The sequence below is a fragment of the Lithobates pipiens genome, unplaced genomic scaffold (genome assembly GCF_037356315.1).
Source record: "Lithobates pipiens isolate NorthernLeopardFrog02 unplaced genomic scaffold, aLitPip1_a1.2 Scaffold_30, whole genome shotgun sequence".
Classification (NCBI taxonomy): domain Eukaryota; kingdom Metazoa; phylum Chordata; class Amphibia; order Anura; family Ranidae; genus Lithobates; species Lithobates pipiens.
In genome coordinates this window covers 179,392,698-179,410,449 of record NW_027507791.1, presented here as the reverse complement: position 1 = coordinate 179,410,449, position 17,752 = coordinate 179,392,698, and the positions used below count along the sequence as shown (strand labels likewise).

Here is a 17,752-nt window from a genome sequence, read left to right as displayed (position 1 = left end):
TTCCACACCCCAGCAAGGTAGAAAGGTTGACAGTTTCTAGGGGTGGACCATGACAAGCAGAAAAAAGCAATTCCAGAATTCTGGGACTCTGCTGTGTAGAACCTCTTCATATCATTCCTGGGTCCCTGGAATTGCTTCTTTTTAATTTTTTTTGCTTTTTACTGGCATCCTTTAAAAAGTATTTTCATGCCATGAGTGCTACATCAATAGGCAACCGGGCGTAGTCAGACCATGCACCTATAAAAAATAGACAGTGATCTTGCGCTTTGGTGTATTAGCTCTCAGCCTAAAAAAGGCTGACAATAAAAAGTAAATAGTGAAGTTCAGGAAAATGGTCAAAAACTAGGAAATGGTGGGTCTCCACAGACTAGATGGTTGAAAAAATAAAACATAAAAAAATGTATGAAAATGAGTCCATACAAAGATGTAAGTCAGTATATCAATAAAGTGAACACTTCTCCAATATGTCACATCATAAACTCAACTCCCATCTGTAGTGTATATGCAGTAAAAAATTATCTCACAGAACTCTCACCTCAAATCTGTATATAACCAGCATCAACACCATATAGGCAGCCTTTGAACTTCTATTCCTCCATCCTCTACTAGGGCATATCTGTTTTTAAGAAATTCTCCAGGTATCATGCACCCAGTACTGAGATTAGATGATGGACACACCGTGTCCAGCCCACATATTTCAGACTCTTCCTCGTCTCACATGTAACTTAGACCCGGCTGGCCACTTGCTGCTATCCTCTTTCCTCTCGGCTCACATCAGCAGAGGTTTCTCAGCCCCACCCACTGTAGCTGTTAGATGGAGTCCCTCCATCAAATCAAGAGTTCAAAAGTTTCTATTCCAACTTGTAAAACCTACCACTGATGACATCACCCCAATCAGATATGGAGGACTATATTACATCCTCTCAACTACCCTTTCTTCCCCCGGAAACACGAGCGGAATTAGATTCCCCTATAACCCTGCTGGAACTCCAACAAGCCATAGGGACAATGAAACCAGGGAAGGCCGCAGGTCCTGACGGCTATAACTTACAATATTACAAGACGCTCCTTCCAATACTAGGTCCACATATGATCACAATATTTAATGCGGTGGGCTCCGGTACTGTATTTGCCAGACACATCCTAGGAGCCCATATCTCAGTGATCCACAAGGAAGGGAAAGACCTGGTGGCATGTGGCAGTAACAGGCCCATATCACTTCAGAACGTGGACCTCAAGCTGTTCACTAAGATCTTGGCTCCCTGGCTGGCACAACACCTCCAGCGACTTATACATCTTGACCAGTTTGGCTTCATTCCTTCTAGGGAAGCTAGGGACAGTACCTCTAAAGTTCTGAATTGACTACATGTTGCATGGTCCACGAATACCCCATGTATATTTCTAAACACTGACAGCAAAAAGGCATTTGACTGGGTAAACTGGACATTTATGTTTGCGGTACTCAGACATATTGGTCTGGATGAAGTGATGCTTAGTCAGATAGCCGGAATATATTCCAACCCAACCACCCAGGTAAAGGCGAATGGAGTTCTGTTTGACCCTTTTCCAATAAAAAATGGGCGAGGCAGGGATGCCCTTTGTTCCCCCTCCTGTTTGCCCTCTCCTTCCTATCTACGATCAAATTGAACCCAGATATACAGGGTATAGCACTCGGTCAAACGCAACACAAAATCTCAGCCTATGCTGATGACCTGCTCTTTCGCTAACTAATCCAGTGATGTCCCTGCCGAACATTCTTAGAGAATTAAGGATCTATGGGAAATTATCTAACCTACATTTTTCCAAATCAGAAGCCATGGGAATAGCGCTAGCACTGCATATCCTCCCAACTGTACAATTGAATTTCCTGTTTAGGTGGACGTCCTCCACCTTGACTTATTTAGGTACTAACATCCCACCTGACCTTTCCTGCATCTATGAGAGTAATTTCCCCCCTCTATTAGCAAAGATGTATTACTAGACCCATGGCACAAAGGCCTGCATGCATGGTTTGGGATGTGCAACTTATTGAAAATGAGCATACTACCAAAATTTTTATACTCCTTCCAGGCCCTATCGATTAGGATACCTCATACATCTTTCAAACAAGTCCAAGCTCTCTTCACTCGCTTTGTCTCGGCACACAAATAACCCACATTCAGCTTTTCATTCCTAAACACTTTGGGGCTTGGCATTGCCCAACATCAGGAGATACTATCAGGCAGTACATCTAGGCAGGGTTATCAAATGGTGATGCCACTATGGGTCCAAACTATGGGCACAAATAGAACAACATCCCAAACTGCTATTCCCCTGAGGAATGCACTGTGGTGCGGTGACTCCCTACCCTCAGAATTAAAATCACACCCTTTGATAGGGAACACCCTGCAGTATGTTTCCAAGCTGCCCTATAAACTTCCCTAACAACTAAGAAATCACCCTTAACCCCGATTCTGGATAATCCCAGGTTTCCCCCCGAGATCTCTTCTGCACAATTTCAGTCACTGAGGAACTCTAATTGTGTAACTGCCTCCCAGTTTGTGACAAGAGATAGATGGCCCTCCATTCCGGGGGGTCAATGAACTCCACATGCCCTTTCTGACTCACATTCTGGAATGCAGCACAGATACATCACTTTCTCCAGACTATTCTGAATCCCTAAAATTACACTTGATCTTTGACCACGTTTGAGGAATACTGCTGAGAGACAGAACCACTACTACAGGTTCTTTCCAAAATGTATGAAAACACCCCCCCAACAACCATGCCTGGTATGCATTATGAAATGGGAAACACACCTCAACCGCACTTTCTTTTAACATATTTTATTAACATGCAGTATAGCAGTTACACAGTACAAATCACATGTTGGAGTGCAGAATTACAAACCGTATAGTGACAAAGTAACCAATGCGATACATTCGTAGCGGGCGTCAGAACCCGAACAGTAAAACAAAGTGATAGCAGAAGGATGCATTATAGAGAAGATGCACAACAAATGTTTAGTGAGGAAGGTTATGGACAAAAAGGTGCATAGGAAAGGGGAACGGAGCCTTCCCAAATAGGAGGTTTGATCCCGAGTAGGGATCTTGGTACTGCGTAGCGAGTTATTTTTAGTAGGGAAGGGTATAGGAGAAAAAGGGAAAGAAAAGAAGGAAACAGGAAAGGTGAATTGAGGGTAGTAGAGAGGGGAGAGAAGGCTGGAAAAGAGGGAGGGAGGTCGGCGGGCCCACCCGGGCCCAAGGGCTTAGAACCAGTGACGATTCATGTGATGTCAATCTGACTATTTCAACAATCCAATGTGTCTAAGTCAACATCAAGAGGTAAAAAGTGATCTACCCATGGTTGCCAAATTTTATTATGTTTGGGAAGGCGGTCAAGAATTTTGGCCTCGATCCTGCAGTGGATCATGGCCTGTGTTACCCTGTTCCTAAATGCGGGCAAGGGCAGGGCTGCAGTCTTCCAAGCCTGTGCTATAGTTTGCTTTGCTGCTGTGGTGAGTTGGAGGAATAATCTTAGCTGATTGCGGGTACAGCATTCGGGTGATTTGTTAAGTATGGCGAAGGTAGGATCCGGTTGTAGTATGAACTTAAATAGTGTTGACACCATTTGGAACACTGCCTCCCAAAATTGCCCAACTATCGGACACGTCCACCAGATGTGTAGACGAGTGCCAATGTCCGTACAGCCCCTAAAGCACATCGCTGAGTATCCTGGAACGTATCTGGCTATTCTAGCTGGAACTAGGTACCAACGCATTAGAACTTTAAAATTAGCCTCAGAGGCAACAACATTTTGGGTCGCGTTCTTGGTATTAGTCCAAATCTCGTTCCAGGTCTCAGCGTCTAGATCTATAGCGAAATCAGTCGACCATCTCGTCGCATAAGCTGGAAGGGAAGGAGGGGGGAGTGTGAAGTGGGCATATAATTGCGAGATAATGCCTGGGGCGTGTGGATCTGAGTCACATATCTTTTCGTAAAATGATATATGATTCTGAGCGGGACTGGGCTTAGGCAGTGATTGCAAAAAATGTAGGATTTGGAGGTGACGGAAGTATTCTGTATGTGGTACTGAGCGTGAAGGTCCTGGAAGGATTTTGGTAGACCACCCTTCAGGAGGTCCGAGACCTTGTCCACACCTGCTCGGGACCAGGCCGCAAATAAACCTGGCTCCAAGAAAGCCGGGGGTAAGAGCGGGTTACCAAAAATAGAAAGTTATCGGGGTGTGCGTAGATATGAGTGGGGAAGATTTGCGGGCCACGTCCCAAATTTTCAGGGAATGTAGTGTAACAGGGTTTGTAAGAGTACCTCTCTTGGAAGGGGGCAACCAGAGTAGATTAGAAATGGCAATAGGGTGAACGTCTACAGCCTCAAGGCTAACCCACAATGGAACTTCTGATTTAGCATGGTAAAGGGCGATTTGGGCTATCTGGGCCGCACAAAAGTAGTGTGAGAAATTGGGCACCCCAAGGCCGCCCTGTGTCCTGTGGCGGAAGAGTATAGATTTAGCGATTCTGGGTCTAGTAGGTTCCCAAATGTACTTTAGAGTTTTGTTTTGTATGAAAGGAAAGCGTCTATCCAACGAAGGAAATGGGGGCCAAAACCCCAGCGTTGCAAAATATAGTGAAGGTACTGCCAAGATATCGTATCAAATGCTTTGCGTACATCAAGAGAGAGCAGGTGCATAGGGATGTTTCTAGATTTTGCTATATGTTGGAGGAGAATCACACGACGGATGTTATCGCTGGCCTGCCTCTGGGGGATGAACCCCACTTGGTCCTTATGGATCAGCCTACCAATAAGCGGGTTCAGATGTAGCACCAAGACCTTAGCAAGGATCTTGACGTCTACGTTGAGCAATGAAATGGGTCTGAAATTGGACCAGATTGTATTATCGGAATTGGGTTTGGGGATCATAGTAATAATAGCCGTCAAAGTGTCCCTGCCAAGGGAGTGGTCTTGTAGGAGGGAGTTAAAAGAGTTAGTAAGAAGAGGGGCTAATGTGTTGGCAAATTTTTTGTAATAGGATGCCGGTAAACCGTCAGGTCCTGGACGCTTATGTGGTTTGAGGGATTTGATGGCCGCAAGAACTTCAGCCAATGTGATAGGAGCTTCAATTAAGTCGTGATTTACAGAGGATAGCTGGGGGAGTTGCAAAGAATGGAGCAAGGCGTCAGCTTTGGAAGTAGGAAAGGGGGTTTTGGCTTCCTATAACTGAGATAATTGAGTGCTGAACTCAGTGAGGATTTTGGCGGGGTTACTAGTAGGTCCCTTTTGTGCTATTCGGAGTCTAATGGGCTTATAAGATTTCTCTGGGTTTCTTAAGCGCATTGCCAAAAAGGTGTCGGGCTTGTTGGCTTTGGTATAGGTGATATGGGAAGATCTACGGATTTGCTTGTCAGCCTCTTCAGTCAGAAGTAGGTCCAACTCCAATTTCGTCCTTTCGAGTGTCAACCTGTTTAATTCTGTGGGGTTGGATTGGAATTGAAGATAGTGTTGTTGGAGGGTAGTCTCTAGTTGGCAGGATCTCTCCTGTCTGATCTTTTTAAGATGTGAGGCGACAGAAATACAGGTGCCCCTAATGACCGGCTTGTGGGCCTCCCAAAGGAGGGTAGGGGAGATGCCTGGAGTAGTGTTATGAGTGAGATATTCCGTAAGGGCTACCTGGATATCTAGGCAATATGACTGATTGGAAAGGAGAGTTTCATTCATACTCCACCCTCTATCCGCGGACGGTGGGATAATGGAGGAGACAGTCGTGATTGTAGCACAGTGGTCGGACCATGTGATAGGATGTATACGTGAGTGAAGGAGGGTGGGAGCAGACGTTATGGGTATAAAGATATGATCAATTCTGGAGAAAGACTTATAGGGGTTGGAATAAAAAGTAAAGATTTTTTTGAGGGGATTACATTCTCTCCAGGTATCAACTAATGCTGCCTGTTGAAGTTGCTTACGAAGTTTTATTGTGGGGGCAAGATGTTCCAGAGAATAGGGTGACTTATCCAAATGTGGGTAGAGGACTAAGTTAGAGTCGCCGCACATAAAAAGGGTACCTACCCGGTGTACTCGAATGGTCTGGAGGAGGTGGGAGAAAAATGGATTGGGGTTCGTATTAGGGACATAGTAGGAGATGACGGTGGCTTCTGTGTCTTGGATTAGACCTGTGACTATAAGGTACCGGCCCTCTGGGTCCCTGATTTCAGTTTTGGGAGTGAAGAGGAGGGTATGATGAAAGGCGAGGAGAACTCCTCTGTGTTTCGTGGATGCGGAGGCTGTAAAAACTTGGGGATATTTAGAATGAAAAAATTTGGGAGTGGAATGTGAGGAGAAGTGAGTTTCCTGGAGAGCCACTATACCAGCTTTCAGCGAAAGAAAAGTGCGGAAAGCCTTGACCCGTTTTTGAGGTGAGTTGAGTCCTTTAACATTCAAGGACAGGATATTCAGGGGGGCCATAGTGTGAGAGGGGAGGAGTGTTTAGCAGGCCACTGGGGACCCGGGCGAGCCAACCGACCAAGGGGATAAAGGAGGGAAGGAGAGAAAAAGCATGGGGATAGAAAAAGGGAAGAGAAAGGAGGTAGGTAAGATGGAAGAAAGAGAAGCGTGAGGCGGTGCGGATAAGACCGGACCGCCCAACAAGTAGGTGTTGCAGTCCGCCCGGCCGACAGCCAGTCAGGCGGAGTGTGCATCAACAAGAGGGGGGAGCAGTGACAACTCACCGCCGCGTACCCATACAATGATCAAAGAACAATACAAAAAAGATATAAACCTTAACATTATCAAACTCTACCGGATAAAAGAGAAATTTTTAGCATATATAGAGGAGATCAAAGGATATTGGTTGCGTTGAAAAAATTGCTGTGAAAAAACATTATTGAAAATAAGAATAAACCAAAAGACATGAAGGAGGGATGATATGGATGGGAGCCCAGGGAGAATGAGAAGGGAAGAGGGAGAGGAAAGGGGAAGAGGGTATACGGGGAAAAAGAGGGATTAATGAGGGGGGGGGGGATAGGCAGAGGAGAGGAGGAGGAGGTAAACTAGTGGGAGAGAGTATGGAACAGAGTGAGACTGTGTAATCAACAAATCTCCCAGCTCAAAAAGAATGCTTTCAGGATCGTGCCTTCTAGAGGTAAACAAGCTTAGAGATGTTAAGCCTGAGGAGGCAAAGTTCGCAGGTGATGTCCATAGGGGAACCTAGTAGCAGCTAATCTGGAGGGATGGTGATCCTTGGACTATGGGGCAAGGAAAAAAAAAAAAAAAAGAGGGGGGGGGGGGAGAGGGTCCCAAAGAATCTGTGGCATAATTCTTGCAAAACAGACAAAAAGTCATAGGATGGGTAGAGATGACAATGTTAAAACAAAGTCCTGGAGGAGGGTCAGGATATGTTAAGTCCCAAAATCTGGTGGTTCAAACTTGAAAGGACGCCAGGGCAGAAAAAAAAGAGAACACAAAAACAGCAGATAATGTGAGTCAGCAAGGGACAAATACCTTCGGGCTAGGGAAGCCCAAACTGGTAGAGCGTTTAGGTGTACCTTGTCTGATGGAAGAGGAGCTCGGTGTAGCTTGATGGTTCCTCCTCTGTGTGGCTGTATAGGAGTAGGGAGCAGGACGAGCTGGTGTGCGAGGAAGAGCCGTTTCCTGGGGCTCCGGCGAGGCGAGGTGGAGAGTCTCCAATAGGTTTTGCAGGGCTTCGGATGAAGAACAGGTATGTTGCTGACCTTTGTAGGAGAAATGAAGCGCAAAAGGAAAGCGCCATGCATACTTTATCTGGTGTTGCAGTAAAATTTGGAGTTGAGGTTTCATGGCTCGCCTCTTCGCAATCGTCGAGGGCGCCAGGTCGGTGAAAAGCTGGTATGTGTGGCCCTGGAACTGTAGATCTTGCTTATTGCGTGCTGCAGAGATCAATTGCTCTTTCGTGTGGAAATAATGGAGTTTCACGATTATATCGCGCGGAGGACCCTCAGGTTGGCGAATTCGAGTCGTTCGATCGGTATCGCCGGGGACAGTTCTTGAAAAAGTGCTGTGGTGAAGGACTGAAGGTCGACCACGGTCTCGGGGATGCCCCGGAGGCGAAGATTCGACCTCCGTGAGCGATTTTCCGCGTCTTCTAAACAGGACAAGAGGACCGCATTGTCTTCACGGAGGCTTGCTTGTTCACGGGACAGTTCTTGCAAGGTGAGCTCGGTGTCATCAGCTCTTGTCTCGAGGTCAGCCGTGCGCTGGCCTAGGTCACGGATCTCACGGGTGAGTCTGTCTGTAATCTGGTCGGACGTGACTTTAAGGGCCTTATGCAGCATGGTCTCCATGTGTTTTAAGAAATCAGTCTGAGACATACCTGCTGGAGGGGGAGACTGCGCCGTAGCCGTACAATCTGCCAGAATGTCCTCCTCCTCACTACTCTCATGATGGTGCGGGTTGGGGGAGTGCTGGACGGCCGCGGAGGCCTTCGCCGCCATCTTGGAGGAAGCACGCGCCAGTGCTTCTTTTATCGGTTTTGGCTTGTTTTTGCCCCGATGGCCGGTCAGAACCATACCGGGAGGCACGCGAGGGGATCCGCAACGGAGGTCCACAACAGCAGAGGTGATAGCGGCCTGAGACTAAAAGATTACAGCTCGGGATCGCGGCGGTGAGAGCGCATCTCTAACGGGATGCGTCCGTCATGGAGAGCTTCGCGCATGCGCCCCCTCAACTGCATTTTGAATACAGCCTAAAAACAGAATGTGATCAGTTTCTCCCTCAAGTCCTCTCAATGCACTAAAATGCAGGAGACCAATTATAAGATTCTGACGAGGTGGTACTTGACACCCAGTCACCTGCATATTATTTTTCCTGACATGCCAGAACACTGCTGGCGATGCCGTGAGGACAGAGGAACAATACTGCACATATTCTGGACCTGCCCTAGGCTGATGGCTTTCTGGACTGAGGTTCACACCATCTCCCAAATATTTACTGGCTTTCAGGTCCCGGGCGACCTGCCATTTTTTTTACTCCACATATCTACTCTCTCTCCCAGAATCTATAAAAAGTCTATATTACGTCACCTGACAAACGCAGCTAAAGCCTGCATTCCTTTGCTCTTGAAACAACAGAGTCCACCGACCACAGCGATGTGGCTGCGGAAGGTGGAAGATATAAATAGGATGGAGGATCTGATAATGACAGCACAAGACAGACACAAAACCTACAAGAAAACTTGGAATCTCTGGAATATGTTTATACACTCAGAGGAGGGCAAGACCCTCTATGGGACTTGAGCCTCTAAAAATTAATATAGGACAGGAGATCTCTACTGGCCTGAGCCACAGAGGCAATTATATCCAAATGTTCTGATGTACACTACTACTTACTGTGACATGCTGCCAGGAGGTTGTGAGCTCACTGTTAAAGGCTACTATTGTATTTTGTGGGCCTTGCCCTATTTTTGAAAAATCAATAAAACTATATTTGGACAAAATAAAAAAGTATTTTCCTTTCCACCTTACTTATATCTAAGCTGGCCATAGACAATTCATTTTTTTTTAATCCACATAAATGGGACCCATCGCTGTCAGAACACACTGTAGTTACAGATCAACAAATGTTTTCCATCTCTCCCCTTGAGCAGAAGTTAAACAATTGATTTCTGTTGGGCAGGGACAGCCACGAACTGGTCAAAATTTGGCTGGTACCTGCTGAACCGCTCAAATTTTGATTAGCATATAGCCAGTTTTAGGCCGGTTTTCAGACACTGAGAAACTTTCCAGCTTGTACACACCTTCTTACCCGCTCTCTTACTCCCATTGATTTCCCACCACCCTCCCCACACTCCCAACACTCCTTTTTTTCCTCTCCACCTTTATTTCTTTATCAGTCTCCCTCTCTCTTTAACCTTACCCTATCATCTCTCTCTATCTCTGGCCCCCACCTTCACCCTCCTCTATTTGTTCCCTTCCTAATAATATATGAGAAAAGGAGCAAAACTAAAAATGTTGCCTATAGTAATTAAAAGATGATGATTGATAATAATGATTGATGATGATTAATAATAAACATTAATTGATGATGATGATGATGGTGATATCAGTATTAACCCTTTTCCACAATGTTTAATATTTTATTTAGATTTATTTTATTCATTCTGAATCCTTACAAGGTAGACAATACTTAAACAGTAGACGGGTTTAATGAATATCCTCTAAGGATCTTGTTAGTTATAAATTAGGCAACTGAAAGTCCCATAATAAACCTCATAACAATTACTAGTTATCAGTCACCACAATATTATTGCTCCCTCATCCTAAGTAGGTTGCTAATTGGAACGTTCTAATTGCCATGCCTAAGATATAAATACTAAGCCATGTGTTCCCTGTTTAGGCTAAAAAAGAAGGCATTTTAAAAAGGTTTTCAAAGAGCAGTTCTTTCATATTTACATACAGGTAAATATACATACTGTCTATACGTAAAACTACAAGTGCCATTTAAATACAGATCCTATTTGAAAATGCACAGCCAGAACAATTTGAGCTGCAGGTTATATTTACATACATGATCACTAAATCACTATACAATCATAGCCATTCTAATACATTTTCTGTAAATTTGCATATCAGATCACGTGAATAAAATTGTGTGTAATGGATTTTTTATATCCAGAAACTAAGGCTGCATTCATACCTGAGCATATTGATTTCAGGTGTTTTTTTAAATAAATAACTTAGTTATTACTGAGATTTCTTTAGGTTTGTATAGTTCTACTTTTAGGTTTATGACATTCAATGATATGCAATTAGCATAACTGTTTAATTTTAGTTATTTTTAAGCTTTTTTTTTGCATATTTTGGACTTTTTTCACAATACCACATTTAGCATTAAGAGCCTAAATTTACTCCTATGTCATCAAAAGTAAAAATGCATTATTGTTATGATAGGTTTGACAAAGTAAGATCATGTTTCCACATGGGGGCTGTTGTGCTTGTAAGAAAAAAAATATTATATATATATATATATATATATATATATATATATATATACAATTTTGATGTACAGACAGATAGCACATTAATTGCAGCTGTAACTGCATTTACACATTAAAAGGAAAATCCTTAGGACTGAATACTTGAGGAAATGAATTGACACACTCTTCCTCTGCCGATTCTATTCATAAAGTCAATACAGCCTGCTGTTTAAAAGAACAAGGGTTATGGATAACACAGCTGGCCTTAAAGTAGAAGTCAACCCTAACATTAAAATCCCTGCAGCTACAGACATCCACAATCTAACACAAACCTATCTAGCCCTGTAAAGAAGAAATCAGTATACGTACCTTTTTTGAAGCCAATCCAAACCGATCCCACGCTGAACTGTCAGCTGCAGCTTCTCTGTGGAGTTGGGAGCAGAGAACACGTCTGATAACAGAAGCCCCATAGTAAGTCTGTGGGTGACGTCACTCCGCATTCATTAGACAGCCATTGTCGGCTGTGTCCTCTGCAGAGCGTCCATTGCTGGAGACCGTATCGGCTTCAAAAAAGGTATGTACATTAATTTTTTATTTACAAGGCTAGATAGGTTAGAGTTAGATTGTGGATGTCTGTAGATGCAGGGATTTTAGTGTTAAGGTGGACTTACACTCTAATTGTTATCGTCAATAACTACAGGTAGGGTCTTAAGCATTTCAAAGAAAACCTGAGTATTGCTTAACAGCAAGGTCAAGTGTTTGATCAACTAATCAGTGTTCTCTTTATCTTAGTAAATAAGGGGGAAAAATGTGTACATCAAGGGAAGATTTAACTACTAGAGAGAGAATGATTGCCTAGGGCATGGAGTATACGACTGCATGCATGAAGGACACAAAGTGGCATATATAGGCTGGACATATACTGTATGCTGGATGTGGATTATTGCATATGTTTGTATATACACTGTCAGGAGCGTCACCTGTTGCTAGGATCCAATAAACACTATAAAACATAAAGCACAAAAGCTATATCTCATGCTTGTGCTCATCCACAGTCCAATTACTACAGCACTGTGTCTATGACAACAATAAATTAAAGCATCCAGGGACAGCTGCAGCCTCCACTTCATTCAAAAGGTGTCAGAAATACTATCAGCAAAAGACAAGATGTTAGTTGCTGGGATTACATGTTTCAGAGGCATGGCCCTCTTTTTCAAGTCTCTAAGTCCTCTTGTATTCTGGTGTTGATAACATCATGGAGTATAAACATTACATTCCAGCGTGGGGTACCCAAAAAGAATAAGCTATTGCGCTGACTGGAAACAAACTGTCATTGAATGGGGCACATAAAAGGGCCAGGAAAGTGGTCAGGAACACCAGGTAAAATGGATGCAGTTCCACTCAAATTAGGTCTTGAGATCCTAATGCACATATAAAAAAAAAAAACACAAGAGGGCACCTTCATCTAGGTATAGCGATTTATTTAAAAAGGCATACAAAACAATTAAAGTGCACTCACTAGATAAAAGTAGATCAAGGCTTGTCATAGACCCATGTAGACCACCATAGGATCAACCTGAGGCTGCAGAGCTCAGCAGGCACGTGGCTGGTTGAAGCAAAGTTCTTGAAGGAAGTGCAGCTGTCAGGCTTAAGGCTGGAACATAAGCATCAACAGCTTCCAAAAGTGGCAAGATGGCTGCGGCTCCAAAACAGTACCTCTCTGGGCTGGGTGAAGGGATGTGGCTACATGTTTCAGGGCAGAAAGGGGGGCCCCTTTTTTCAAACCATCCCTGTTCGACAAAAGTGAATCAGTGGATCAACTTTTATCAAATGGGACTGCTGGAAAACCTTCACTCAATCAGCTGCTGCAACCAACTGGCCGCAGCTCTGATCAGTGTATTCTGGCAACAGAGAAGTCCCTCTGTCAGAATACAATAGCACAATGGGGAGAATTCCATCATCCACCTCGCTTATGTGGATAGGAGAATCATTTTTTTTTTTCTTCATCCTGTTCGCAGAATGAAAAAGCTATGTGTGTACACCCACCAGAGCTATCCACCTGAAGACCTGGAATATGGTTATGTAATAAATTATCCTAGAACAGTGATAACGAACCTTGGCACCCCAGATGTTTTGGAATTACATTTCCCATGATGCTCATGCACTCTGCAGTGTAGTTGAGCATCATGGGAAATGTAGTTTCAATACAAAGTTCACCATCACTGTTCTAGAATGTATATCATAGCACTGTTAATTCTTTGTAAATATTTGTTTTTATCACTACTACCTTTCTTAGATATACACATTATGAACAATGGAACAATTAAACAAAACAACAGTGAAAGAATTTATTCTGCTGGCTTTTTCCAATTTCCAAAAGTACCAAATTTTACTTTTCATTATTGTACTCCAAATGTACATTATAAGTATTGCTGGAAACTCAGTTGTTATCACCCTTGTTAGAACTGGAAGTTCCCTGCATTGTCCAATGTATTTTTTCATCAGTGTCTTTGCTGCTTTAGAAATCTCCTTTGTGTCTGTTACAATTCCAAAACTCCTGGCCAATTTGATTTCAGCAGACAGAAGGATCTCTTTCGTGAATTGCTTCGCCCAGTTGTATGCCTTTAACGCACTTGGTGTAACAGAGTGTTACTTGCTTACAGTTATGGCTTTCGACAGAGATTTAGCAATTAACCATCCTTTAAGGTATTCTGCAATTATAAATAATATGGTCTGCAGTGCTTTAGCAATTTTTCCTTTCGTAGTAGGCTTTATCATTGTTTTAATCCCCACCATTTTCACAGCTGACTTGTTATACTGTGGACCCAATGAAATTAACCACTTTTTCTGTGATTTGGCTCCGGTGCAGAATTTAGCATGTTCTGATCCCCTGATTAGTAATTTAGCCACAAGCATTGCGGCTGTTTTTGCCAGTTTGACTCCTTTCATTCTTATCTTAGGCTTCTACACACACATAATTGTTACCATAGCCAAAATTAAGAGCGTAGAAGGTAAATACAAAGCATTCTCCACTTGTTCCTCCCATCTCACTGTTGTCTGCCTATTCTATACTTCAGTTATCATAGTGTACATAAAGCCAAAGGGTAGCCATTATGACAAATTTCTTGCCCTTATGTACACCATTGTTATTCCTTTTTTAAATCCTTTTATTTATACTTTAAGAAATAAAGATGTGAAGGACGCTTTTAAAAAGTTAAACGTTTTCAAGTTCTAGAGAAATCACAACCTCTAGCCTTATCATATACATTCCGGTCTTTGATTTCAATACTCTCTCTGCAACGTACAATGAAAGTGAAACAAGAATTATAATTTTTTCTTACAAAATAATTGGATGAAAAATGAACAGAGCTTTTATCATTCAGGACCTATATAAACCTCTCCTATCGTGTGTCATGGAGGAAAATATATATTTGTATTTTAAAAGCACTGGACCCTTTTGGTGGACATCTGTCAGATCTTTGGACTTGGTGGTGGCTCTCTGTCAACAGGGGTACTTCAAGGAGTTCCTAGAAAATGTATTGGAATAATGAGAGTGCTACTCTAATTTGTTCAGTCCAGTCTGGGTTCCTGACGTCAGGATAAATATGAAACACATTTCAGAGGCTTGCAAATCTTCTTTCAACAGGGCTTGTGTGCTGAAAATAAGAACAAACCTGTCCTGGACCTGAGTCATGAGGACAGCTTTTCAAAAAGCACTTTAATTTTTTTTTTCAATACTTTATGAAAAAGGAAAATAAGCTCTGTGATTTCACTTTGTCCTCCTTTCCCTAGGCAATAAAATGTATTGGTAAAATCAAGATACCTTGACTTTACCAGTGTGCAGAATATAGCCTTTGTGCTTCTCTTACTCTCTGCATGGTGAAACCATTCTCAGCAAAAATGAGGGGAAGTTCTTTAAAGGAGTTCTAGATAGCAGTAAAAACCAAAAGGGGCTCAACCACTCTCCACTTTCAAATCTAAGAAAGAAGTTTGGTAAACTGGACATACACTTTAAAGGTTATCTTCACCTTTTCTACCATCCATATTTAATGTGTAACATGGTGCAAATGGGATCCCCAAACTGCCTGCTTCCCACCCACCCCACCAGCAGACAAATGTTTGTAATTCTCAATGGAATATGATTGCAGGTACCACCACACTCACAGGCTATTGATAATAGGTGTGCGTAGCCTATTGCATTAGGGTGTGCACCCCAAAACTCAAACACAAGTGTGTGGGGAATGTATGTATATGTGTGTGTGTGTGCGCGTGTGTGTATGTGCGTGTGTGTTTATATATATATATATATATATATATATATATATATATATATATATATATATATATATACACACACACACACACACACTTTTAAACAAATGTAAACAAAAATTTTGAAATGTTTGAAATATTTTTTAATGTTTTAATACATTTTACATCTTTTTTTTTTTTTTTTACCATCTCAGTCTGTTACTTTATCTCGCGGAGTGTAATCAACTCAATGTTCATATCTCCACTAACTTCTTTTGACATCATTGTGGCAAATTTTTGTTTTTCTTTTCATTACCTTTAATAAATAGTTTTACATTTGATCACATATAAATACATTACAAAAAATTACTTATACTCCCTACTTTCTTTAACCCTCCCCCCAAAAAAAATAAAAAAAAATTAATTTTCCTACCCGATGTCCTCTCCCTCTCTGTCCCCTTATCCCTCAATTAATTCACGACAGTCCTCCCTCTCCAACAATGCCAGCTATTGTTGCCACTCCCCATGATCTTCTTCCTCTTTATCTTTTAATTTATGTAATGATTCTTCCATTATCCTCGTTTGCTCCACCCTCTGTACCCATTTCGTAATTCTTGGAATTTGTTTGGATTTCCAATAGCGAGGAATCAGAACTTTAGCAGCATTCAGGAGATGGGGGACTATCGTGTTTATATATTGTGTTATTCCTAATTCAGTGTCGTGACAAAGGCATGTCCAGGGGTTTTTCTTAAGTTTCTTTTGTGTCACTAAGTTTATGATTTCTACAATTTTATCCCAAAACGGAGATATTTTGGAGCAACTCCACCAAATATGTGAGAGGGAGCCCTCCTCCGAACACTCCCTCCAACACAGTGCCTGCTGTGCCCCTGTAAACCTCTGCATACTTTGGGGGGTCATATACCATCTTGATAGTAATTTATAAGACATCTCTATCATATGGACTTCTCTTGACACTGAGTGAGTCAGTTTACATATTTTTATCCTGTGTTCCTCATTCCTTAGTGCACCTAAATCTTCTTCCCATTTCCCTAAAAATCTCGGAAATTCTAAATCCATTTCCTGTCTTAATATTTTATAGATTTTTGATACTTTTCGAACTAAACACTTGTTATGCTTCAATAAATTCTCCAGAGGTCTAAGACACTCTAGTCCCCGTAACGGCCGTGGTAAACTTTGTGCAAAGTGTAAAATTTGAGTGTGCCTCCATTTATCTAACGGTTTATGTCCCCATTCTTGTGTGAGTTCCCTATATGTATATAACCTATTCCCTTTAATCATTTCTCCTAATTTTATTTCCTCTTTACTTGCCCATCTACTAAAATACAATCGTTCCTCTTTCCCTGGCAAAAAATAATCCGTGTCCAAAAGTGACATTAAAGGTGAATTGTGAGTCCAGTTATGTGCCCTATTAATGCTATCCCATACTCTTAACGTATGTCTCGTTAAATTACTTGTGTTTTCTCCTAAGTTCCGCTGTTCCGATGGTATCCATACCATTTTTTCTAGCGGTACCCCACTCAGTCTCATTTCCAGGTTTACCCAACCTTTTTCCTTCTGATTATGTATCCAGTCTGCTACTCTAGCTATTATTATTGCCTCATAGTATTTCTTAACATCTGGTAGTGCTACTCCCCCCTTGTCTTTTCCCTTTACTAAAACTTTATATGGTATACGTGCTCGTTTCAGGGGCCATATGAAAGTCATCATTAATGTTTTTAATTTCCTAAAGAAACACATTGGGACCGGAACAGGAATCATTTGAAATGTATAATTAACCACTTCAATACAGGGCACTTAAACACCTTCCTGCCCAGACCAATTTTGAGCTTTCAGCGCTGTCGCACTTTGAATGACAATTGCGCGGTCATGCTACACTGTACCCAAATGAAATTTTTATCATTTTTTTCCCACAAATAGAGCTTTCTTTTGGTGGTATTTGATCACCTCTACGATTTTTATTTTTTGCGCTACAAATAAAAAAATACCGAAAATTTTGAAAAAAAAAATGTTTTTTTTTGTTTCAGTTTCAAAACTTTGTAAATAAGTACGTTTTCTCCTTCACTGATGGGGCTACACTGATGGGCACTGATAAGGCAGCACTGATGGGCACCAATGTGGCACCAATGAAGTGGCACTGATGGGCGACACGGATGGCGACACGGATGGGCGACACGGATGGGCGACACCGACGGGCACTGATAGGTGGCACAAATTGGCACTGATAGCTGGCACGGATGGGCGGCACGGATGGGTGGCACGGATGGGCGGCACGGATGGGCACGGATGGGCTTGGATAGGCGGCACAGGTGGGCACTCATAGGCGGCACAGGTGGGCACTCATAGGCGGCACAGGTGGGCACTCATAGGCGGCATCGGTGTTATACTATAGTAATGGATGCCAATCAGTGCCAAACAATAATGCATGCCAATCAGTGATGCCCATTGTGGGCACTGATTGGCATCCATTATGGGCACTGATTGGCACCCATTGTGCTGACTGGCATCCCTGGTGGTCTAGGGAGGATTATGACCTTTATTACCT

General features: G+C 42.5%; 1 protein-coding gene across 1 annotated transcript; it reads left to right on the top strand.

Annotated features, from left to right (window-relative positions):
- The first annotated feature begins 10,306 nt into the window (after positions 1 to 10,306).
- LOC143942288 (olfactory receptor 6N1-like) lies at positions 10,307 to 15,213 on the top strand. The gene is made up of 2 exons (XM_077463523.1): positions 10,307 to 10,420; positions 13,235 to 15,213. The coding sequence occupies exon 2, from the start codon at positions 13,253 to 13,255 to the stop codon at positions 14,171 to 14,173; it is 921 nt and encodes a 306-aa protein (XP_077319649.1). The 5' UTR covers positions 10,307 to 10,420; positions 13,235 to 13,252; the 3' UTR covers positions 14,174 to 15,213.
- The last annotated feature ends 2,539 nt before the right edge of the window (positions 15,214 to 17,752 follow it).

What these genes read in the sequence shown, in the direction of transcription:
- LOC143942288 (XM_077463523.1), top strand. Translation starts at nt 13,253, where the DNA reads ATGGAACAATTAAACAAAACAACAGTGAAAGAATTTATTCTGCTGGCT.